Source organism: Zosterops lateralis (genome assembly GCF_965231275.1).
Source record: "Zosterops lateralis genome assembly, chromosome: 27".
NCBI lineage: Eukaryota > Metazoa > Chordata > Aves > Passeriformes > Zosteropidae > Zosterops > Zosterops lateralis.
In genome coordinates this window covers 2,027,634-2,053,918 of record NC_139787.1, presented here as the reverse complement: position 1 = coordinate 2,053,918, position 26,285 = coordinate 2,027,634, and the positions used below count along the sequence as shown (strand labels likewise).

General features: G+C 37.3%; 1 protein-coding gene across 1 annotated transcript; it reads right to left on the bottom strand.

The window, feature by feature from the left end:
- Positions 1-26,285, bottom strand: LOC310919481 (tuftelin-like; the record flags this gene model as incomplete). The annotated part of the gene is made up of 10 exons (XM_083878848.1): positions 26,189-26,285; positions 23,691-23,774; positions 19,384-19,452; positions 16,981-17,082; positions 14,118-14,192; positions 10,113-10,208; positions 8,464-8,535; positions 4,805-4,885; positions 2,795-2,902; positions 1-99 (listed from the first exon to the last, which is right to left on the bottom strand). Exons 1-10 carry the CDS (start codon positions 26,228-26,230, stop codon positions 1-3), a joined length of 828 nt encoding a protein of 275 aa, XP_083734974.1. The 5' UTR covers positions 26,231-26,285.

Below are 26,285 nucleotides of genomic sequence, written 5' to 3'. Positions count from 1 at the left end.
TCACCGCTCCCTCTCCGTGTCCCGTTGCCGGTCGCTGTCCCGCAGCCGCTGCAGCTCCGCCTGCCCCGACTCCACCTGAGCCCGCAGATCCCGCTGAGACTGGGAATACGGGAACAACAACAACAACAGGGAAAGTCAGGGGAATTCAGGGGAATAATTAAGGGGAATAATGGGAATTCACGGAAAAAACAGGAATTCATGGGAATGGGGGTTATGGGATAACGGGAATAATGGGATTAATGGGAATGATGGGGATGGGAATAATGGAAATAATGTGATTAATGGGAATGGGGATAATGGGATTAGTGGGATTAATGGGGATGAGAATAATGGCAATAATGACAATAATGGGAATAATGGGAATAATGAGGATGATGGGAATAACGGGGATAATAGGAATAATTGGAATGCCAGGAATTCATGGGAATAATGGGAATAGGGACTCTGGGAGAGTGGGAAATGGGAATGATGGGAATGATGGGAATGGGAATAATGGGAATTCCGGGAATGGGGATTCTGGGAGAGCAGGAAATGGGAATAATGGGATTAATGGGGATAACAGGGATAACGGGAATAAAGGGAATACTGGGATTAATGGGAATAATGGGGATAACGGGAATGATGGGAATGATGGGGAATTCCGGGAATGGGGATTCTGGGAGAGCAGGAAACGGGAATAATGGGAATAACGGGATTAATGGCAATGGGGATAATGGGAATGATGGGGCTAATGGGAATAATGGGATTAATGGGAATTCCTAGAATGGGGGTTCTTGGAAAGCGGGAAATGGGAATAATGGGAATAATGGGATTAATGAGAATGATGGGAATGATGGGAATGATGGGAATGACAGGAATAACGGGAATGCTGGGGAAAATGGGATTAATGGGAACGATGGGAATGATGGGGATGATGGGGAAAATGGGATTAATGGGAATAATGGGAATGATGAGAATGGTCCCATTATATGGCTATTATATTATATGGATAATTATATGGATATTCTCATACCTCAAATAAAACCCCAAATCTCAATCCTAAACCCTAAATCTGACCCCAAATCCTGACCCCAAACCCCAAGTCACCATTTCCATGCTCTCCAGGACCCCCTGCAGCTCCTGCACCTGGAGCTCCATCCTGACCCCAAATCCCAAACCCCAAACCCTGATCCCAAACCCCCAAAACCCCAAATCTTGATCCCAAATCACCATTTCCATGTCCTGCAGGACCCCCTGGAGCTCCTGCACCCGGAGCTCCATCCTGACCCCAAATCTCAATCCCAAACCCCAAATCTCGACCCCAAACCCCAAATGTCGACCCCAAACCCCAAAAACCCCAAACCTTGATCCCAAGTCACTATTTCCATGTCCTGTAGGACCCCCTGCAGCTCCTGCAGGCGTCGCTCCCGGAGCTCCATCCCCACCCCAAACCCCAAACCCCAAACCCCAAACCCCAAATCCTGATCCCAAACCTCAAATCCCCGACCCCAAATCCCAGTTCTGAACCCACATCTCCTGGTCCTGATCCCAAACCTGAGCCCAAATCCTGATCTCAAACCTGAGCCCAAACCACTCATCCCATCCCGATCCTGAACCCAAATCTGCTCATCCCAATCCCCATCCCAAACCCTGACCCCAAACCCCAAACCCCAAGTCTCGATTCTAAACCCCAAATCTTGACCCCAAATCCTGAACCCCAAGTCTTGAGTCTAAATCCCAAATCTTCACCCTAAACCCTGAACCTTGACCCCAAATCTCGATCCCAAACCCCAAATCTTGATCCCAAACCCCAAATTTTGACCCCAAACCCCAAATCCTGAACTCGATTCTGATCCTAAACCTCAACCCCAAATCCCAAACCCCAAATCTCGACCCCAAACCCCAAAAAACCCCAAATCTTGACCCCAACTCACCATTTCCACGCTCTCCAGGACCCCCTGCAGCTCCTGCACCCGGAGCCCCCTGAGCTCCATCCCCACCCCAAACCCCAAACCCCAAACCCCAAACCCTGATTCCAAATCCCAAATTCCCGATCCCAAATCCTGATCCTGAACCCAAATCTCCTGGTCCGGACCCCAAATCTGAGCCCAAACCACAAATCTTGACCCCAAACCCCAAACCTGGACCCCCAACCCTGACCCTTAACCCCAAAAACCCCCAAACCACAAACCCCAAATCTCAAATCTCAATCCCAAACCCCAAATCTCGACCCCAAAACCCCAAACCTTGACCCCAACTTACAATTTCCATGCTCTTGAGGACCCCCTGGAGCTCCTGCAGACGGAGCTCCATCCCAACCCCAAACCCCAAACCCCAAATCCCAAATCCTGACCCCAAATCTCAAACCCCAAATCCCAACCTCAAATCCCAACCCCAAATCCTGATCCCAAACCTGATCCCAAACCACTCATCCCATCCCGATCCTGAACCCAAATCTGCTCATCTCAATCCCCATCCCAAACCCTGACCCCAAACCCCAAAAACCCCAAACCCAAAACCCCAAATCCTGTTCACGATCCCAATCCCAGATCTTGACCCCAAATCCCAAACCCCAAACTCCAAGTCCTGATTCTAAATCCCAAATCTTAACCCCAAACCGTAAACTCTGACCCCAAACCCCAAATCCTGAACTCGATTCTGATCCTAAACCTTGACCCCAAATCCCAAACCCCAAATCCTGATCCCAAACCCCAAATCTGACCCCAAAAAACCCCAAACCCCGACCCCAAATCCCCAAAAACCCCAAACCCCGACCCCAAATCCCCAAAAACCCCAAACCCTGACCCCAAATCACCGTTTCCATGTTGTCCAGTTCCCCCTGGAGCTCCCGGATCCGCCTCTCCCGGAGCTGGGCCTGGCCCTGGGCTCGGTCCCGCTGCTCCCGCAGCCGCGACTCCGACTCCTGGAACGGGAAAAAACGGGAATTTTGGGCAAAAAAACCCCAGGAATGTTCTGGGATTTTCTCTGGGGTTTGGGGGTTTAGTGGAGAAACCAAAAAAAAAATCCCGTTGGGGAAGTTTTTGAGAAGTTTGTGAGGGTTTGGAGGGGGAAAATTCGTAAATTTGGGAAAAATTTCCTCCCAAAAAAATTTCCCCAAATTTGGGCGAAATTCCCTTCAAAAAATCCCAAAATTCAGGCGAAATTAATTCTGTAAAATTCCCAAATTGGGAGAAAATTTCCCCCAAAATTCCCAAATTCAGGCAAAATCTGCAGGAAAAAATAAATCCGAAATTGGGGTAAAATTCTCCCGCTAAAAATTCCCAAATTTGGGTAAAATTCCCTCTAAAAAAATCCCAAAATTCAGGCAAAATTAATTCCCCCCAAAAATTCCCAAATTTAGACAAAATTCTCCCTTTAAATTCCCAAATTTGGAGAAAAATCTCTGTAAAATTCCCGAGTTTGGACAAAATTCCCTCCTGAAAAATCCCAAATTCAGGAAAAATTAATTCCCCAAAAGAAAATCCCAAATTTGGACAAAAATTGCCTTAAAATTCCCAAATTTGGGCAAAATTGATTCCCCAAAAAATCCCAATTTCAGGAAAAATTAATTTCCCCCCAAAAAAATTCCCAAAATTTGGACAAAATTCCCCCTAAAATTTCCAAATTTGGAAAAAATTCCCTCACAAAAAAATCCAAAATTGAGGGAAAAATTAATTGCCAAAAAAATTTCTCAAATTTAGACAAAATTCTCCCTTCAAATTCCCAAATTTGGGCAAAATTCCCCTTAAAAATTCCAAATTTTGTCAAAATTCTCCTTAAATTTCTCAAATTTGGACAAAATTCCCTCCCAAAAAATCCCAAATTCAGGAAAAATTAATTCCCCAAAAGCAAATCCCAAATTTGGACAAAAATTGCCTTAAAATTCCCAAATTTGGGCAAAATTGATTCCCCAAAAAATCCCAAATTCAGGAAAAAATTAATTTTAAAAAATTTTCCCAAATTTAGACAAAATTCCCTCCCAAAAAATCCCAAATTCAGGAAAAATTCATTCCCAAAAAAATTTCTCGAATTTGACAAAATTCCCCTTAAAATTCCCAAATTTGGGCAAAATTGATTCCCCAAAAAATCCCAAATTCAGGAAAAAATTAATTTTTAAAAAAATCCCCAAATTTAGACAAAATTCCCTCCAAAAAATCCCAAATTCAGGAAAAATTAATTCCCCCCAAAAATTTCCCAAATTTGGACAAAATTCCCTCCCAAAAAAATCCAAAATTGAGGGAAAAATTAATTCCCCAAAAAATTTCTCAAATTTGGGCAAAATTCCCCTTAAAATTCTCAAATTTGGACAAAATTCATTCCCCAAAAATCCCAAATTCAGGAAAAATTAATTCCCAAAAAAATTTCTCAAATTTAGATAAAATTCTCTTTAAAATTCCTAAATTTGGGCAAAATTCCCCTTAAAAATTCCAAATTTTGTCAAAATTCTCCTTAAATTTCTCAAATTTGGACAAAATTCCCTCCCAAAAAATCCGAAATTCAGGAAAAATTCATTCCCAAAAAAATTTCTCAAATTTGACAAAATTCTCCTTAAAATTCCCAAATTTGGGCAAAATTGATTCCCCAAAAAATCCCAAATTCAGGAAAAAATTAATTTTAAAAAAAATCCCCAAATTTAGACAAAATTCCCTCCCAAAAAATCCTCAACTCAGGAAAAATTAATTCCCTCCAAAAAATTCCCAAATTTGGACAAAATTCCCCCTAAAATTCCCCGAATTTGGCCCAAATTCCCGAATTTTCCCGAATTCCCCCCCCGGGGTTTCCGAATTTTGGGTAAATTTGGGATTTTGGGGAATTCTGGGCTCACCTGGAAGTGTCTCCGCTCCTCCTGGAGCCGATTTTCCGCCTCCTGGAGCCGCCGCCGGAGCCCCGACACCTCGGGCTCCTCCTGGGGGACAAAATGACACCAAAATGTCATAAAATGGCACCAAAATGGCCCAAAATTGGTGCAAAATGGCCCCAAAATAGCTCAAAATGGCCCCAAAATTGACCCAAAATGGATCAAAAGGACACAAAATGGCACAAAATTGGCCCAAAAAGACCCAAAATGGCACAAAATTAACTCAAAGTGGCCTCAAATCTCCCTCAATGGCACCAAAATATCCCAACTTGGCCCAAAATGGCTCCAAATGGTCCCAAATTGGCCCAAATGTCACCAAATGTCACAAAATTGGCCCAAAATGACCAAAATGGACCCGAAATGGCCCCAAATGGACCCAAAATGCCCCAAAATTCCCCAAAATGGCCCAAAATACCCGAAATTTGGCCCAAAATGGCTCAAAATTGCACCAAATGTCACCAAAATTGGCCCAAAATGACCAAAATGGACCCAAAATGGCCCCAAAATGTCACCAAATGGACCCAAAATGCCCCAAAATTCCCCAAAATGGCCCAAAACACCCAAAATTTGGCCCAAAATGGCTCAAAATTGCACCAAATGTCACCAAAATGTCACCAAAATGCCCCCAAATGTCACAGAATTACCAAAAAATGTCCCAAAATGGCCCCAAATGTCACAAAATATCCCAAAATTGGCCCAAAATGACCCAAAATGGCCCCAAATGTCACTAAAATGTCCCAAAATGGCCCCAAATGGCCCTAAAATATCCCAAATTGGCCCCAAAATGACCCAAAATGGGCCTAAATGGACCCAAAATGGCTCAAAATTACCCCAAAATATCCCAAAATGGATCAAAATGACCCAAAATATCCCAAATTGGCCCCAAAATGGCCCAAAATAGCCATGAAATGGCTCAAAACGGCTCAAAATTGCACCAAATGTCACCAAAATGTCCCAAAATGGCCCAAAATGGTCCAAAATGGTCCAAAATTGGCCCCAAAATATCCCCCAATGACCCCAAATATCCAAGAGAACAAAATCCCCAAATTTTGACTTTCCCAAGAGGCGAAAATTCCCAAATTTTCACTTTTCCAAAGGTCAAAAAAAATCCCCAAATTTTGGAGGTTTTCGACATCCAAAATTCCCAAATTTTAACGTTTCAAAGAGACCAAAAATTGCCAAATTTCGACGTTTTCAAGAGATGAAAAATCACTCAATTTTTTCTGTTTTTCCAAGAAATCAAAAATTCCCCAAATCTGGGATTTTTCACCTCCCAATTATTGATTAAAAGTTGAAATTCAACAAAATTTAACGAGAAAAGCCCCAAATAAATCACCAAAATTCTCGATTTTTGGGTATAAAAGTTTGATTTTTCTAATTTTTTACCCCAAATCCCAAATCCCAAACCTGGAAAATCCCCAAATGTTCTGATTTTTTACCGAATTTTCCTGGGGATTTCCACGGAGTCTCTCGGGGCAGGAGCCCAAAAATCCCCCCAAAAATTCCCCAAAAATCCCCCCAAAATTCAAAAAAATTCCCCAAAAATCCCCCCAAAAATCCCCAAAAAATTCCACCCCAAAATCCCCCAAAAAATCCCCCAAAATTCCCCCAAAAATCCCAAAAAAACCCCTCAAAAATCCCCAAAAAAAATCTCAAAAAATTCCCCCAAAAATCCCCCCAAAAATTTCCAAAAAATCCCAAAAAAATCCCCAAAAAATCTAAAAAAAATTCCAAAAAAATCCCCAAAAATCCCAAAAAATTTCCCCAAAAATCCCAAAAAATCCCAAAATGTTCTGATTTTTTACCGAATTTTCCTGGGCATTTCCGTGGAGTCTCTCGGGGCAGGAGCCCAAAAATCCTCCAAAAATCCCCCAAAATTCCACAAAAATCTCCCCAAAATTCCAAAAAAATCCCCCCAAAATCCCCCAAAAATTCCCAAAAAATTCCACCCCAAAATCCCCAAAATGCCCCAAAAATCCCCAAAAAATCCTGCAAAAATCCCCCAAAAAATCCCCAAAAATCCCCCCAAAAATCTCAAAAAATCAAAAAAAAAAAAATCCCCAAAAAATTCCCAAACATTTCCCAAAAATCATAAAAATCCTCCAAAAATCCCCCAAAAAACTCTCAAAAAATTCCCCAAAATTCCCCAAAATTCCCCAAAATTCCCATTTTTTACCGAATTTTCCTGGGCATTTCCCTGGAGTCTCTCAGGGCAGGAGCCAAAAAATCCCAAAAAAATCCCCCAAAATCCCCCCAAAATTCTCCAAAATCCCCCAAAAAATCCCCAAAAAATTTCAAAAAATCCCAAAAAGTCCCCCCCAAAAAAACCCCCAAAAATTCCCCCAAAATCCCAAAAAAGTTCCAAAAAATCTCCCAAAAATCCTGCAACAATCTTCAAAAAATCCCCCCAAAAATCTAAAAAAAATCCCCAAAAAAATCCCCCCAAAAATCCCCCCAAAATCCCTAAAAAATAATTTAAAAATCCCAAAAAAATCCCCCCAAAAATCCCCCAAAAATCTCCAAAAAAATTCCAAAAAATCCCTCCAAAATCCCAAAAAATCCCAAAAAATTCCCCCAAGAATTCCAAAAAAATCCCCCAAAAAATCCCCAAAAATCCCCCCAAAAAAATCCCCCAAAAATTTCCAAAAAATCCCCCAAAAATCCCCAAAAAATCTAAAAAAAAATCCAAAAAAAATCCAAAAAAAATCCCCCAAAAAATTTCCCCAAAAACTCCCAAAAATTCCCAAAATTTCTGATTTTTTACCGAATTTTCCTGGGCATTTCCGTGGAGTCTCTCGGGGCAGGAGCCAAAAAATCCCAAAAAAATCCCCAAAATGCCCCAAAAATCCCCAAAAAATCCTGCAAAAATCCCCCAAAAATCCCCAAAAAATCTAAAAAAAAAATCCAAAAAATCCCCCAAAAAATCTCCCAAAAAATCCCCAAAAAATCCCCCCAAAAAATCCCAAAAAATCCCCAAAAAATCTAAAAAAAAATCCAAAAAAAATCCCCCAAAAAATCCCAAAAAATTTCCCCGAAAACTCCCAAAAATCCCCAAAATTTCTGATTTTTTACCGAATTTTCCTGGGCATTTCCGTGGATTCTCTCGGGGCAGGAGCCCAAAAAATCCCCAAAAAATCCCCAAAATGCCCCAAAAGTCCCCAAAAAATCCCCCAAAAATCCCAAAAAATCTAAAAAAAATCCAAAAAATCCCCCAAAAAATCCCCCAAAAATCCCCAAAAAAATCCAAAAAAAATCCCCCAAAAAATCCCAAAAAATCCCCAAAAAATCTAAAAAAAAAAAAAAAAAAATCCCCCAAAAAAATCCCAAAAAATTTTCCCCAAAATCCAAAAATCCCCAAAATTTCTGATTTTTACCGAATTTTCCTGGGCATTTCCGTGGATTCTCTCGGGGCAGGAGCCAAAAAATCCCCAAAAAATCCCCAAAATGCCCCAAAAATCCCCAAAAAATCCTGCAAAAATCCCCAAAAAATCCCCAAAAATCCCCAAAAAAATCCAAAAAAAATCCCCCAAAAAATCCCAAAAAAATCTAAAAAAAAAAATCAAAAAAAATCCCCCAAAAAATCCCAAAAAAATTCCCCAAAATCCCCAAAATTTCTGATTTTTTACCGAATTTTCCTGGGCGTTTCCGCGGATTCTCTCGGGGCAGGAGCAGCTCCCGAGTCGAGTCTCCAAAACCACCTGAAATCCCAAAAAAAGGGAGAAAAAAAATCAAGATTTAACCCCAAATTTTTATAATTCCCAAAATTGAATTTTTTCCCTCCAAAAAATAAAATTTTTTTGCCCCAAAATTGATTTTTTTTACCAAAATTTGAATTTTTTTTTTCCCTCAAAATCGATTTTTTTCCACCAAAAATTGAATTTTTTCACCCCCAAAACCTGAATTTTTTGACCCCAAAATTGGAATTGTTTTGCTGCAAAAATTGAATTTTTTCACCCCCAAAACTGAATTTTCCACCCGAAAAATTGAATATTTTCATCCCCAAAACTTGAATTTTTTTCACCCCCAAAAATTGAATTTTTCGCTCCCAAAAAAGGAATTTTTCACCTCCAAAAACTGAATTTTTTCACCCCCAAAACTGAATTTTCCACCCAAAAAATTGAATATTTTCATCCCCCAAAACTGAATTTTTTCCCCTAAAAGTTGATTTTTTTTTCCACCCCCAAATTTGAATTTTTTTGCCCTAAAAATTGAATTTTTTGCTCCCAAAACCAGATTTTTTTTGCCCCAAACTTTTCCACCCCCAAAACCTCAATTTTTCCCGCCAAAAATTGAATTTTTTTGTCTCAAAAATTGAATTTTTTTGTCCCCAAAAATTAAACTTTTTTCACCACAAATTGATTTTTTTTGCCGCAAAAATTTTGATTTTTTTTCACCCCCAAAATTGAATAATTTTGCCCCAAAAAACTGAATTTTTTGCCCCAAAACCTGAATTTTTTTACCCAAAAAAATTGAATTTTTCCACCCCCAAAATTTGAAGTTTTTCTCCCCAAAAATTGCATTTTTTTCCACCCCCAAAATTGAAATTTTTTGCTCCCAAAAATTGAATTTTTTTGCCCCAAACCCCAAATTTTTCTGCCCCAAAAATTGAACTTTTCACTCCCAAAAATTGAATTTTTTCACCCCAATACCTGAATTTTTCACTCCCAAAAAAGGAATTTTTCGCAAAAAAATTTGAATTTTTTCACCCCTAGAACCTGAATTTTTCACCCCTAAAAATTGAATTTTTTCACTTCAAAACTTGATTTTTTTTGCTCCAAAACCTGAATTTTTTCACCCTCCAAAACTGAATTTTTCCCCCTCAAAAACTGAATTTTCAGCCCCAAAACTGATTTTTTTCACCCAAAAAACTGATTTTTTTTCACCCCCAAAACCTGAATTTTTCACCCCCAAAAATTGAATTTTTTCACCCCAAAATTTGAATTTTTTCACCCCAATAACCTGAATTTTTCAACCCCAAAACGTGAATTTTTTAACCCCGAAAATTGAAATTTTTTGCCCCAAATTTTGAATTTTTCACCCCAAAAATTGAATTTTTCCACCCATAAAAATCGAATATTTTTACCCACAAAAATTGAATTTTTTACCCCAAAATTTGATATTTTGCATCAAAAAATTTGAATTTTTTCCCTCTAAAACCTGAATTTTTTCATCTGAAAATTTGAATTTTTTTCTTCTTTTTCTCGCCCAATTTTTTTTTCTTAATTTTGGATCAAATTTTAAATATTTTTGGATAAAATTCCCAAATTTTTTGTACCTGGGAGGTCTCGTGGAATTCCCGAAATTCCCGAAATTCCCGGAATTCCTGGAATTGCCCCAAATCCTCCCGGAGCTTCTTCAGGGCGCTGCCCGCCTGGAAATGGGAAATTTTGGGATTTTTTTGGGAATTTTTGTGGCATTTTTTGGGAATTTTTTGGGAATTTTTTTGGGGGAATTTTTTTGGGAATTTTTGGGGGGATTTTTGGGAATTTTTGTGGAATTTTGTGGATTTTTTGGGGAATTTTTTGGGGAATTTTTTGGGAATTTTGAGGATTTTTTGGGGAATTTGGTAGAAACTTGGGGGAATTTTGTGGCATTTTGGGGGAATTTTTGTGGAATTTTGTGGATTTTTGGGGGATTTTTTTGGGAATTTTTTTGGAATTTTTTTTGGGAATTTTTTTGGCATTTTGGGGGAATTTTTGTGGAATTTTGTGGATCTTTTGGGGAATTTTTGTGGAATTTTGTGGAATTTTTGGGGGATTTTTTGGGGAATTTTTTTGGAATTTTTTTGGGGAATTTTTGTGGCATTTTGGGGGAATTTTTGTGGAATTTTGTGGATTTTTGGGGGGATTTTTTGGGAATTTCTTTGGGAATTTTTGGGGGGATTTTTTGGGAATTTTTGTGGAATTTTGGGGAATTTTTTGGGGAATTTTTTGGGGAATTTTTTGGGGAATTTTGAGGATTTTTTAGGGAATTTGGTAGAAACTTGGGGGAATTTTTCTGACATTTTGGGGGAATTTTTGTGGAATTTTTGTGACATTTTGGGGGAATTTTTGTGGAATTTTGTGGATTTTTTGGGGAATTTTTTGGGGAATTTTGTGGAATTTTTGGGGGATTTTTTTGGGAATTTTTTTGGAATTTTTTTGGGGACTTTTTGTGGCATTTTGGGGGAATTTTTGTGGAATTTTGTGGATTTTTGGGGGAATTTTTTTGGGAATTTTTTTGGGAATTTTTGTGACATTTTGGGGGAATTTTTGTGGAATTTTGTGGATTTTTGGGGGAATTTTTTTGGGAATTTTTGTGGGAATTTTTGTGACATTTTGGGGGAATTTTTGTGGAATTTTGTGGATCTTTTGGGGAATTTTTGTGGAATTTTGTGGAATTTTTGGGGGATTTTTTTTGGAATTTTTTTTTTAATTTTTTTGGGAATTTTTGTGGCATTTTGGGGGAATTTTTGTGGAATTTTGTGGATTTTTGGGGGGATTTTTTTGGGGAATTTTGGGGGGAATTTTTTTGGGAATTTTTTTGGGAATTTTTGGGGGGATTTTGGGGAAATTTTTGTGGAATTTTGTGGGGAATTTTTGGGTGGATTTTTTTGGGAATTTTTTGGGAATTTTTTTGGGATTTTTTTTGGGAATTTTTTTGGGAATTTTTGGGGGGATTTTTGGGAATTTTTGTGGAATTTTGTGGATTTTTTGGGGAATTTTTGTGGAATTTTGTGGATTTTTTGGGGGATTTTTTTGGGAATTTTTTTGGAATTTTGTGGATTTTTTGGGGGATTTTTTTTGGGAATTTTTTTGGAATTTTGTGGATTTTTTGGGGAATTTTTGTGGAATTTTGTGGATTTTTTGGGGAATTTTTTGGGGAATTTTTTGGGAATTTTGGGGATTTTTTGGGGAATTTGGTAGAAACTTGGGGGAATTTTTGTGACATTTTGGGGGAATTTTTGTGGAATTTTGTGGATTTTTTGGGGGAATTTTTTTGGGAATTTTTTTGGGAATTTTTGTGATATTTTGGGGGAATTTTTGTGGAATTTTGTGGATCTTTTGGGAAATTTTTGTGGAATTTTGTGGAATTTTTGGGGGATTTTTTTGGGAATTTTTTTGGGGAATTTTTTTGGGAATTTTTGTGGCATTTTGGGGGAATTTTTGTGGAATTTTGTGGATTTTTGGGGGGATTTTTTTGGGGAATTTTTTTGGGAATTTTTTGGGGAATTTTTGGGGGATTTTGGGGAAATTTTTGTGGAATTTTGTGGGGAATTTTTGGGTGGATTTTTTCGGGAATTTTTTGGGAATTTTTTTCGGATTTTTTTTGGGGAATTTTTTTGGGATTTTTTTTGGGGAATTTTTTGGGGAATTTTTGGGGGGATTTTTGGGAATTTTTGTGGAATTTTTTGGGGATTTTTTTGGGAATTTTGGGGATTTTTTGGGGAATTTGGTAGAAACTTGGGGGAATTTTTGTGACATTTTGGGGGAATTTTTGTGGAATTTTGTGGATTTTTGGGGGAATTTTTTTGGGAATTTTTGTGACATTTTGGGGGAATTTTTGTGGAATTTTGTGGATCTTTTGGGGAATTTTTGTGGAAGTTTGTGGAATTTTTGGGGGATTTTTTTGGGAATTTTTTTGGAATTTTTTTGGGAATTTTTGTGGCATTTTGGGGGAATTTTTGTGGCATTTTGGGGGAATTTTTGTGGAATTTTGTGGATTTTTGGGGGGATTTTTTTGGGAATTTTTTTGGAATTTTGTGGATTTTTGGGGGAATTTTTTTGGGAATTTTTGTGACATTTTGGGGGAATTTTTGTGGAATTTTGTGGATCTTTTGGGGAATTTTTGTGGAATTTTGTGGAATTTTTGGGGGATTTTTTTGGGAATTTTTTTGGAATTTTTTTTGGGAATTTTTGTGACATTTTGGGGGAATTTTTGTGGAATTTTGTGGGGAATTTTTGGGTGGATTTTTTTGGGAATTTTTTGGGGATTTTTTTTTTGGGAATTTTTTTGGGAATTTTTGGGGGGATTTTTGGGATTTTTTTGGGGAATTTGGTAGAAACTTGGGGGAATTTTTGTGGCATTTTGGGGGAATTTTTGTGGAATTTTGTGGATTTTTGGGGGAATTTTTTTGGGAATTTTTTGGGAATTTTTTTGGGATTTTTTTGGGAATTTTTTTGGGAATTTTTGGGGGGATTTTGGGGGAATTTTTGTGGAATTTTGTGGATTTTTTGGGGAATTTTTTGGGGAATTTTTTGGGGAATTTTTTGGGAATTTTGAGGATTTTTTGGGGAATTTGGTAGAAACTTGGGGGAATTTTTGTGACATTTTGGGGGAATTTTTGTGGAATTTTGTGGATTTTTTGGGGGAATTTTTTTGGGAATTTTTGTGGCATTTTGGGGGAATTTTTGTGGAATTTTGTGGATCTTTTGGGGAATTTTTGTGGAATTTTGTGGAATTTTGGGGGGATTTTTTTGGGAATTTTTTTGGAATTTTTTTGGGAATTTTTGTGGCATTTTGGGGGAATTTTTTGTGGAATTTTGTGGATTTTTGGGGGGATTTTTTTGGGGAATTTTGGGGGGAATTTTTTTGGGAATTTTTTGGGGAATTTTTGGGGGGATTTTGGGGAAATTTTTGTGGAATTTTGTGGGGAATTTTTGGGTGGATTTTTTTGGGAATTTTTTGGGAATTTTTTTGGGATTTTTTTTTGGGGAATTTTTTTGGGAATTTTTGGGGGGATTTTTGGGAATTTTTGTGGAATTTTGTGGATTTTTTGGGGGATTTTTTTGGGAATTTTTTTGGAATTGTTTTTGGGAATTTTTGTGACATTTTGGGGGAATTTTTGTGGCATTTTGCAGATTTTTGGGGGGAATTTTTTTGGGAATTTTTGTGGGAATTTTTGTGACATTTTGGGGGAATTTTTGTGGCATTTTGGGGGAATTTTTGGGGAATTTTTTTGGAATTTTTAGGGAATTTTTTTGGGAATTTTTGTGGCATTTTAGGGGAATTTTTTTGGAATTTTTTGGGGAATTTTTGGGGGATTTTTTTGGGAATTCTTTTAAATTTTTTTTTGGGAATTTTTGTGGCATTTTGTGGATTTTTGGGGGGATTTTTTGGGGGAATTTTTTGGGAATTTTTTTGGGGAATTTTTGTGGCATTTTGGAGAATTTTGTGGGAATTTTGTGGATTTTTTGGGGGGATTTTTTGGGGAATTTTTTTGGGAATTTTTTGGGAATTTTTTGGGAATTTTTTGGGGAATTTTTTGGGGGATTTTGGGGAATTTTTTGTGAATTTTCACCTCCTGGATGTGTCTGAGTTCACTCTTGAGCTGCGTCAGAGGCTCCTCCTGGTCACCACGAGACTTCAGGTACACCTGGGAAATTAAATTAAATTAAAATTAAAATTGAAAAAATAAAATAAAAATAAACATTAAAATTAAAAACGGGAATAAAAATGGTAAAAGCAAAATAAAAATAAAAATAAAAATAAAGCAGGAAAAATAAAAAATGAAAATAAAACTAAATAAAACATGAGAATAAAAATAAAAAATGGGAATAAAAATAAAAATAAAATTGGAAAAGGAATTTAAAATGAGAACAAAAATAAAAAAGAAAATTGGAACAAAATTTAAAGTTAAAAATAAAAAATGAGAATGAAAATAAAAATTAAAAAAAGAATAAAAATTAAAAATAGAAATAAGAATTTAAAATAAATAAATAAAAACGGGAATAAAAATAAAAAACAAAAATAAAAATAAAAATAAAAAACAAGAATGAAAATAAAAATATACACAAAAAATGAAACAGAAATTAAGATAAAAATCTAAAAAATTAATTTTTTTTAAAGGAGAATAAAAATAAAAATAAAAAAATGGGAATAAAAATAAAAATAAAACAAAAAATATTTTCAAAGGGAATAAAAATAAAAATATTAATAAAACAAAAAAAATAAAATAATAAAACTAAAAATATAAATTAAAAATGGGAATAAAAATAAAAAACAAAAATTAATAATAAGAAGAAAATAAATTTTACAAATATAAAATTAAATTAAAAAATAAAAATCAAGGCCAGCCTAAAATTCCAAAGGATCCCAAAAAAATCAAGAGGAAAAAAAATTCCCAAAAATTTCCCAGAATTTTTTATCCCAGATTTTTCCCAGGAGATTTTGGAGAATTTTTGGGAGAATTTGGGTGGAATTTTGGGGGAATTTTATGGGAAATTTTTGGGAAATTTTGGGGGAATTTTGAGGGAATTTTATGGGAACATTTTGGGGAATTTTGAGTCTTTTTTGGGGAATTTTGAGGGGAATTTGGGGGAAATTTTCTGGGGGAAATTGGGAGGAATTTTAGGGGAATTTTTAGGGAATTTTGGGAAAATTTTGGAGGAAATTTGGGGCTTTTTTGGGGAATTTTAGAGGAATTTTTTGGGCTTTTTTAGGGGGTTTGGGAGAATTTTCAAGGGGAAATTTGTGAGAATTTTGGGGGAATTTTTTAGGGAATTTTGTGGGAATTTTGGGTGAATTTGGGGACAATTTTGCTGGAATTTTTGGGGGGATTCTGGGGGGGAATTTTGTGGGAATTCTTAGGGAATTTTTGGGGAATTTTTTAGGGAATTTTGGGGGAATTCCGGGGGAATTTTTGGGAATTTTTGGGGAATTTTTGCTGGAATTTGGGGACAATTTTGCTGGATTTTTTGGGGGATTTTTGGGGAATTTTGGGGGGAATTTTTTAGGGAATTTTGGGACAACCTTGAGGAATTTTAGGGGATTTTTATGGGAATTTTGGGGGAATTTCTGGGGGAATTTTGGGGGAATTTGGGGACAATTTTGCTGGAATTTTTTTGGGAATTTTGGGGGGATTTTTTTGGGGGGAATTCTTTAGGAATTTTGGGGGGATTTTTTTTTTGGAATTTTGGGTAACTTTTTTAGGGAATTTTGGGAGAATATTTGGGGAATTTTAGGGGAATTTTAGGGGATATTTGGGGGAATTTTGCAGGAATTCTGGGGACAATTTTCCTGCAATTTTGGGGGAATTTTTGGGGAATTTTTTTGGAATTTTGGGGGGAATTTTTTAGGGAATTTCAGGAGAACCTTGGGGAATTTTAGGGGATTTTTATGGGAATTCTGGGGGAATTTTCTGGGGGAATTTGTGACAAATTTTGGGAGGATTTTTTAGGGAATTTTGAGAGAATCTTGGGGAATTTTGGGGGAATTTTTTAGGGAATTTTTTAGGGAATTTTGGGGGGAATTTTTTAGGGAATTTCGGGACAACCTTGAGGAATTTTAGGGGATTTTTATGGGAATTTTTGGGGAATTTTGGGGGAAATTTTGCTGGAAATTTTTGGGAATTTTGGGGGGATTTTTTTGGGAATTTTGGGGGAATTTTGGGGGGAATTTTGCTGGAAATTTTTGGGACTTTTGGGGGGATTTTTTTGGGAATTCATTGGGAATTTTGGGGGAAATTTTTTAGGGAATTTTGGGAGAATCTTGGGAAATTTAGGGGAACTTTTTGTGGAATTTTTCCAGAATTTTGTGGGAATTTTTTGGGAATTTTGTGGGAATTTCACTTGAACTTTTATGGAATTTTTCTGGAATTTTTCCCACCCCCCCAGACACCTTTTCCCCTCCCAAAAACCGGAATTTTTTTCTGACCTCGATGATCTCCTCGTCCCTCTCGTTGGATTTGACGCACTCCGAGGCCAAAATTGGGGAATTTCGGGAGATTTTTGGGGAATTTTGGGGGAATTTTTGGGGGAATTTTTGGGGAACTTTTTAAGGGAATTCTGGGAGAATATTTGGGGAAATTCACGGGATTTTGGGGGGAATTTTTGAGGAAATTTTGGGGATTTTTATGGGAATTTTGGGGGTTTTTGGGGAATTTTTTGAGGGAATTTTGGGAGATTTTTTTTCAGGAATTAGTGGGAATTTCTGGGGATTTTTTGGGAATTTTGGGGGGAATTTTGGGAGAATCTTGGGGAACTTTTTAGGGAATTTGGGGGGAATTTTTGGAGACTATTTGGGGGAATTTTAGGGGAATTTTGGCAAATTTATGGGGAAATTTTGGAGGATTTTGGGGTCAATTTTCCTCGAATTTTTCTGGAATTTTTTCCACCCCCCCAGACACCTTTTCCCCTCCCAAAAAACCGGAATTTTTTTCTGACCTTGATGATCTCCTCGTCGCCCTCGTTGGATTTGACGCACTCCGAGGTCAGGGAGTTCCCGGGGCCCCGTTTGGCCACCATGGCAAAGGCCCTGCCCACCGGCTGGGGGGGAAAAAAAACCAAAATAAATCAAATTTTTCCCCAAATTCCCCAAAATCCCCCATTTTTCCTCAGAATTTCCAATTTTCTCCCCCAAAATCCCAATTTTCTCCCCCAAAATTCCCAATTTCCCCAAAAATTTTCCCAAATTTCTCCCCAAAAATCCCAATTTTCTCTTCCAAAACCCCCAATTTTCCCCCCAATTTTCCCCCCAATCCCCATTTTTTCCCTGAAATTCCCATTTTCCCCCAAAATCCCCAATTTTCCTCCAAAAAATTCCCTTTTTTTCCCCCAAAATTCTCATTTTTCATCCCAAATTTCCCTTTTTCCCCAAAAAGTCCCAATTTTCTCCCTAAAATTCCTTTTTTTTTCCCCAAAATCCCCAATTTTCCTCCAAAAATTCCCATTTTTTTCCCCAAATTCCCAATTTTTCCCCCAAAATTCCCAACACTTTTTTCACCCCCAAATTCCCAATTTATCCCCAAAATTCCCAGATTTTTTCCCAAAAATACTATTTTTCACCCCCAAATCCCAATTTTCCCCCCAAATCCCAGGTTTTTCCCCCCAAAATTCCCATTTTTTCCCTGAAATTCCCGATTTTTTCCCCCCAAAATCCCAATCTCACCCCAAAATCCCATTTTTTCCCCCAAAATTCCCCATTTTTCCTCCCAAAATCCCAATTTCCTCCCCCAAAATCCCAATTTTCTCCCCCAAATATTCCCCAATTACCCCCCAAAATCCAAATATTTCCCCCCAAATTCCCCCAAATCCCCATTTTTTTTCCCTGAAATTCCTATTTTTCCCCCAAAATCCAAATATTTCCCCCCAAAATTCCCAATTTTTCCCCAAATTCCCAATTTTTTCCCCCCAAATTCCCCATTTTTCACCCCAAAATTCCCAGTTTTCCCCCCAAATCCCAGTTTTTTTCCCCAAAATTCCCAATTTATCCCCAAAATTCCCAGATTTTTCCCAAAAATACCATTTTTCACCCCCAAATCCCCAATTTTCCCCTCAAATCCCAGGTTTTTTCCCCCAAAATTCCCATTTTTCCCCCAAAATTCCCAATATTTTCCCCCAAAATCCCAATCTCACCCCAAAATCCCATTTTTCCCCCCAAAATTCCCTGTTTTTCCTCCCAAAATCCCAATTTTCTCCCCCAAAATCCCCAAAATTCCCAAATTTCCCCCCAAATTCCCCAAAATTCTCAATTTTCCCCCCAAATCCCCTTTTTTCCCTGAAATTTCCATTTTTCCCCAAATTCCCAATTTCCCAAAAAACCCCAATTTTTTCCCAAAATTCCCATTTTTTTCCCAAATCCCCAATTCCCATTTTCTCCCAAAATTCCAATTTTTTGCCAGATTTTTCTCCCCCAAATCCCCAATTTTCTCTCCCAAAACCCCCAAATTTCCTTCCCCAAATCCCAGTTTTTTTCCCCCCCAAATTCCCAATTTCCCCCCCAAAAAAATCACAATTTTCCCCCCAAAATCCAAACTTTTCACCAAAATTCCCAATTTTCCCTCCCAAATCCCCATTTTTTCCCTGAAATCCCCAATTTCCCCCAAAAAATTCCCATTTTTTTACGCCAAATTCCCATTTTTTCCCCACCAAATTCCCCCAAATCCTTGTTTTTCACACTCAAATTCCTTTTTTCCCCCAATTTGCCCAAATTCCCCATTTTTCCCCCCAAAATCCCCATTTTTCCCCCAAAATTCCCCAAACCTCCCAATTTTTTACCCAAATTTCTCCCCCCACATTCCAGTTTTCCCCCCAAAAAATCCCATTTATTTCCCCCTCAAAATCTCCCTTTTTCCCCAAAAATTCCCAGTTTTTCCCCCCAAAACCCCAATTTTTTCCCCAAATTTCCCCCCAAAAGCCCAATTTTTTCCCCAAATCCCCAACTTTTCCCCCCAAATCCCCGATTTTTTCCTAAAAATCCCCAAATTTTCCCCCAATTCCCCAAATTTCCTCTTTTTCACCCCAAAATTCCCATTTTTTTTCCAAAATCCCCAATTTTCCCCCAGAATTTTCTCCCAAAATCCTAATTTTTTCCCCAAATTTCCCACCCCAAACCTCAACTTTCCCCCAAATTCCCCAAATTCCGCATTTTTCACCCCAAAATTCTCTTTTTTCCCAAAAAAAAAGTCCCAATTTTCCCCCAAAATCCCCAAATTTCCCCTTAAATCTCCAAATTTTTTCCCTGAAATTCCCGTTTTTTCTCCCAAATTTTTCCCAAATTGCTCAAATTCCCCATTTTCCCCCCAAAATCTCCATTTTTCACCCCGAAAATCCCATTTTTTCTCTGACCTTCTGTTTGTTCCGGGTCTCCCCGGGGGCCTCTCGGGGCAGGAGCAGCTTCAGCACCGGCCCGGCACCCTAAGGGTTAAACCGGGGTCAGAAATGGGGAAAAAAAAAACCAAATTTGGGCAAAAAAACTGCCCCAAAAGTCCCAAATTTGGGAAAAAAATCTGCCCCCAAAACCCCAAATTTGGGTAAAAAATCCACACTAAAAATCCCAAATTTGGGTAAAAAATCCACCCCAAAAACCCGAAATTTGAGTAAAAAATCCACCCCAAAACCCCCAAATTTTGGTAAAAAAACCTGCCTCAAAACCACCAGATTTTGGTAAAAAATTGCCCCAAAAACCCCAAATTTGGGTAAAAAAACTGCCCCAAAATCCCCAAATTTGGGAAAAAAAATTGGGCCAAAAACCCCCCAAATTTGGGTAAAAAAAATTGCCCCAAAAACCCCCAAATTTGGGCAAAAAAAATTGGGCCAAAAACCCCCAAATTTGGGTTAAAAAATCCGCCCAAAAATCCCAAATTTGGGAAAAAAATCTGCCCAAAAAATCCAATTTTGGGTAAAAAAATCCACCCCAAAACCCCCCAAATTTGGGTAGAAATTCTACCCAAAACCTCCAAATTTTGGTAAAAAATTGGGCCTAAACCCCTCGAATTTGGGTAAAAAGAAAATCCACATTAAAAACCCCAAATCTGGGCAAAAAAACCCAAATTTGGGCAAAAAACCTGCCCCAAAACCCCCAAATTTGGGTAAAAAAATCCACGTTAAAAACCCCAAATTTGGGTAAAATCTGCCCCAAAAATCCCAAATTTGGGAAAAAAATCTGCCCAAAAAATCCAATTTTGGGTAAAAAAATCCACCCCAAAAACCCCAAATTTGGGGAAAAAAACTGCCCCAAAACCCCCAAATTTTGGTTAAAAAAATGGGCCAAAATCCCCAAATTTGGGTAAAAAAGCCACACCAAAACCCCAAAATTTTGGGTAAAAATTCTACCCAAAAACTCCCAAATTTGGGCAAAAAAACACCCTAAAAACCCCAAATTTGGGTAAAAAAAATGGGCCAAAATCCCCAAATTTGGGTGAAACACTTGGGAAAAAAACCCCCAAATTTGGGTAAAAAAATCCACCCCGAAACTCCCAAATTTGGGTAAAAAATCTGCCCCAAAAATCCCAAATTTGGGTAAAAAAACCCACCCCAAAAACCCAAAATTTTGGGTAAAAATCCGCCCAAAAACCCCCAAATTTGGGTAAAAAATCCACCTTAAAAACCCCAAATTTGGGTAAAAAACTTGGCCCAAAACCCCCAAATTTTGGTAAAAAAATCTGCCCCAAAAAACCCCAAATTTGGGAATAAAATCTGCCCAAAATCCCCAAATTTGGGTAAAAAATTTGGGCCAAAAAATCCCAAATTTGGGTAAAAAACCCGTCCCAAAACCCCCAAATTTTGGTAAAATCTTGGGAAAAAAACCACCCAAAATTTGGGCAAAAAATCTGCCAAAAAACCCCAAATTTGGGTAAAAAACTTTCATTAAAAAACTCAAATTTGGGCAAAAAACGTGGTCCAAAAAAAAACAAATTTGGGGGAAAACCCACCCCAAAATCTGCAAATTTTGGTAAAAAAATTGGGCCAAAAAACCCCAAATTTGGGAAAAAAAAATCTGCCCAAAAAATCCAATTTTGGGTAAAAAAATCCACCCCCAAAATCCCAAATTTGGGTAAAAAAATTGGGCAAAAAAACCCCAAAATTGGGTAAAAAATCCCCTTGAAAAACCCCCAAATTTGGGTAAAAATTCTACCCCAAAAAACCCAAATTTAGGCAAAAAATCTGCCCCAAAAAAACCCCAAATTTGGGAATAAAATCTGCCCAAAACCCCAAATTTGGGTAAAAAAATCCGCCCCAAAAACCTCAAATTTGGGTAAAAAAATTGGGCCAAAAAATCCCAAATTTGGGTAAAAAACTCGTCCCAAAACCCCCAAATTTTGGTAAAATCTTGGGAAAAAAAACCACCCAAAATTTGGGCAAAAAATCTGCCAAAAAACCCCAAATTTGGGTCAAAAACTTTCATTAAAAAACTCAAATTTGGGCAAAAAACGTGGACCAAAAAAAAACAAATTTGGGGGAAAACCCACCCCAAAATCTGCAAATTTTGGTAAAAAAATTGGGCCAAAAACCCCCAAATTTGGGAAAAAAAATCTGCCCAAAAAATCCAATTTTGGGTAAAAAAATCCACCCCCAAAATCCCAAATTTGGGTAAAAAAATTGGGCAAAAAAACCCCAAAATTGGGTAAAAAATCCCCTTGAAAAACTCCAAATTTGGGTAAAAATTCTACCCCAAAAAACCCAAATTTAGGCAAAAAATCTGCCCCAAAAAAACCCCAAATTTGGGAATAAAATCTGCCCAAAACCCCAAATTTGGGTAAAAAAATCCGCCCCAAAAACCTCAAATTTGGGTAAAAAAATTGGGCCAAAAAATCCCAAATTTGGGTAAAAAATCCACCCGAAAAACCCCAAATTTGGGTAAAAACCTTAATTAAAACTGGGCTTAAAAACTGAGAAAAATCCCATAAAAATCCCATAAAAATTTGGGATAAACCCAAGAAAAATCTGGGATTAATCCCATAAAAATCCAAGAAAAATCTGGGAAAAATCCCATAAAAATCCCATTAAAAATTGGGAAAAATTTGGAAAAAAGTTTGGAAAAATCCAGGAAAAATGTGGGATAAACCTGGTAAAAATCCCATTAAAATTTGGAATAAATCCATGAAAAAAATGGGATAAATCCCATAAAAATCCCATTAAAATTTGAGATAAATCAGGTAAAAATCCCTTTAAAAATCCAGGAAAATTCAGGAATAAATCCCATAAAAAATTGGGAAAAATCCCAGAAAAATCCAGGAAAAATTCAAGAAAAATCCCATTAAAACCTGGGATAAATTCAGGAAAAATCCAAGAAAAACCTGATTTAAATGCCATAAAAATCCCATTTAAATCCCATAAAATTTGGGGATAAATCCAGGAAAAATTCAGGAAAAAATCCTATAAAAATCTGAGAAAAATCCCATAAAAATCCAGAAAAAATCCCATAAATCCCCTAAAAATCTGGGAAAAATCCCAGAAAAATCTGAGATAAATCCCATAAAATTCCCATTAAAATTTGGGAAAAATCCGATATAAATCCCATAAAATTCCCATTAAAATCCAGAATAAATCCCATAAAAAATCTGGGATAAATCCCAGAAAAATCCCAGAAAAATCCCAGAAAAATCCGAGATAAATCCTATAAAAATCCCATTAAAATTCCATAAAAAATCCCATAAAAATTTGGGAAAAATCCCATAAAAATCCAGAATAAATCCCATAAAATTCCCATAAAAATTTGGGAAAAATCCAGGAAAAATCTGAGATAAATCCCATAAAATTTTGGGAAAAATCCCAGAAAAATCCCAGAAAAATCCAGAATAAATCCGATAAAATTCCCATAAAATTTTGGGAAAAATTTGGAAAAAACCTGGGAAAAAACCAGGAAAAAATCTGGGATAAATCTGGTAAAAATCCCATTAAAATCCCAGAAAAATCCAGGAAAAAATCCTGGGAAAATCCAGAATTTTATTGGTTTAAAACGGGTTTTTATGGGATTAAAATCCCAACAAAATCTGGAATAAATCCCGTAAAAATCCAGAAGAAATCGAGGAAAAATCTGAGATAAATCCCACAAAAATCCCATAAAAAATTGGCATAAATCCCATAAAAATTCCCCCCAAATTTGGGATAAATCCAGGAAAAATCCAGGAAAAATCTGAGATAATTCCCATTAAAATCCCATAAAAGTCGAGAATATCTCCCATAAAAATCCCATAAAATTTTGGGGAAAATCCTGGAAAAATCCTGGAAAAATCAGACAAAAATCCCATAAAAATCCCATAAAAATTTGAGATAAATCCCATAAAAATCCCCTAAAAATCCCATAAAATTTTGGGAAAAATCCGAGATAAATCCCATAAAAATTCAGGAAAAATCCGAGATAAATCCCATAAAAATCCCATAAAAATCTTGAAAAAATCTCAGAAAAATCTGAGATAAATCCAGAATAAATCCCATAAAATTCCATAAAAATCTGGGAAAAATCCAGGAAAAATCCAGAAAAAATCCAGAAAAAAAATCCCACAAAAATCCCTTAAAAATTTGGGAAAAATCCCATAAAAATCCCGAATAAATCCCATAAAAATTTGGGAAAAATCCCATTAAAATCCCATTAAAATCCCATAAAAATCTGTAATTTTTTGGGCAGAATTTCCCCCAATTCCGTTTCTCACCTCGGGGTTCCAGGAGGATTTTTCCGAATTTTCTGGGCTGGGAAATTCCGGGAATTCCGTGGGACGCCTCATGCTCGGCTCCTGCTGGGAAAGGCCCGAAATTCCCGAAATTCCCAAAGTTTCAGCTCAAAATTCCCCCCAAATTCCCAAATTTTCATCCCAAATTTTCATCCCAAAATTGCCAAAAATTCCCCCCAAAATTCCCAAATTTTCATCCCAAAAATTCCCCAAAAATTCCCAAAATTTCAGCCCAAAATTCCAAAAAATTCCCAAAATTTCAGCCCAAAATTTAAAAAAAATCCCAAAAATTCCCCCCAAAATTCCCAAATGTTCATCCCAAAAATCCCCAAAATTCCGAAATTTTCATCCCAAAAAATCCCCAAAATTTACAAAGTTTCAGCCCCAAATTTCCAAAAGTTCTGAAATTTTCATCCCAAATGTCCCAAAATTCCCAAAAATTCCCAAATTTTCATCCCAAAATCGAAAAAAATTCCAAAATTTTCAGCCCAAAATTGCCAATATTCCCCAAAATTCCCCAAATTTCCCAAATTTTCAGCCCAAACTCCCAAAAGTTCCAACATTTTCATCCCAAATATCCCAAAAGTCCAAAAAAAAAAAAAAAATCCCAAAATTTCATCCCAAAATTCCCAAAATTCCCAATTTTTTCATCCCAAAATTCCCCTCAAATTCCCAAATTTCCATCCCAAAAATTCCCAAATTTTCAGCCTCAAATTCCCAAAATTTCCCAAATTTTCATCCCAAAAATTCTCCAAAATTTGCAGTTTTGTCCCAAAATTCCCAAATTTTCATCCCAAAATTCCCCCAAATTCCCAAATTTTCAGCCCCAAATTACCAAAAGTTCCGAAATTTTCATCCCAAAAATTCCCCAATTTTCAGATCAAAATCCCCCAAAAATTTATCCGAGGAGGGAAAAAAAAATTCCCAAAAAATCCTCCAAAGATTCCAAAAATTCTGGGAATTCCAGGGATTTTTTTTGGGAATTTTGGGGAGGGGTCCTGGAGGATTTTTGGGGAAAAAATTTGGGGAATTTTGGGAAGTTTTTGGGAATTTTTGGGAAGGATTTTGGATCCCTTAAAAGGGGGAAAATCCAAAAAAATCCCCCCAAAAAATCCCTAAAAAAAATCACAAAAAATCCCCCCAAAAATCCCCCAAAATTCCCAAAAAATTCCAAAAAAAATCCAAAAAAAATCTCAGGAATTTTGAGGGAATTTGGGGCATTTTGGGGAGGGGTCCCAGGGGGATTTTTGGGAATTTTAGGGAAAATTTTGGGATTTTTTGGGAAGAATTTTGGGATTTTGGGAAAGATTTGGGATCCCCTAAAGCTCCAGGAGGGGGAAAATAAAAAAAATCAAAAAAATCCAAAAAAAAATCACAAAAAATCCCCAAAAATCCCCAAAATTCCGGGAATTCCAGGAATTTTTTTAGGAATTTTGGGGAGGGGTCCCAGGAGGATTTTTGGGATGAAATTTGGGGGTTTTTTGGGATTTTTGAGAAGAATTTTTGGGATTTTTGGGAAGGATTTGGGATCCCCCAAAAATTCCAGGGGGGTGGACCAAAAAAAATCCCCCAAAAATCCCAAAAAATCTCCAAAAATCCCCCAAAATCCCCCAAAACTCTGGGAATTTTTGGGAGGGGTCCCAGGAGGATTTTTGGGAATTTTTGGGAATTTTTTTGGGATTTCTGGGAAGAATTTTGGGGTTTTTGGGAGGATTTTGTTTCCCCAAAAATTCCAGGAGGTGGAAAATCCCCAAAAAATGCCAAAAAAAGCCAAAAAACGCCAAAAAAATCCCTAAAAAAACCCCCAAATCCGGGAATTTTTGGGGCAATTTTGAGGAGGGGCCCCGGGAGAATTTTTTTAGGAATTTTTGGGAATTTTTGAGGATTTTTGAGAAGAATTTTGGGATTTTTGGGGAGGATTTGGGATCCCTAAAGCTCCAGGAAGGGAAAAAAAATCAAAAAAATCCCAGGAATTTCCGGGAATTTCGGGAATGAGGAAGAGGAAAGACCCGGGAGGATTTTTGGGATTTTTTTGGGGAATTTTTTTGGAATTTATTGGGGGTTTTTTTGGAATTTTTTAGGGATTTTTTTCCCCAAAAACTCCTCCCCGAAGGGCGGGAAGAGCCCCGAGAGTTCCGGGCTCGGGACAAAAAGAAAGGCCCGAGAAATTTGGGGAATTTTTAGGATTTTTTGGGAATTTTGGGGGTTTTTTAGGGAATTTTGGGGCTCCGGGAAGTTCAAAGCAAAACTCCCCAAAATATTTTGGAGAAAAAATTGGGAAAAACGCTAAAAAAAACCCAAATAAAACTGGGCGGGAAGTTCCGGGAAGAAACAAAAGAAAAAAAATTTTTGGGAGTGGCGGGAAAATCCCGGAAATTTTGGGGAATATTTTGGGGAGAATTTGGGGAATTTTTGGGGGGATTTTCGGGGGTTTTGGGGGGTTTTTTGGGAGTTTTTTGGGGGGGGTTTTGGGGTCTCACCGGCGATTCCCGGAGCTCGGCCCAGCCCTGGAGCCCGTTCATGGCCCCGACGTCACTTCCGCCTCACCTGAGCCAGGTGCGACACGCCCCTTTAGGC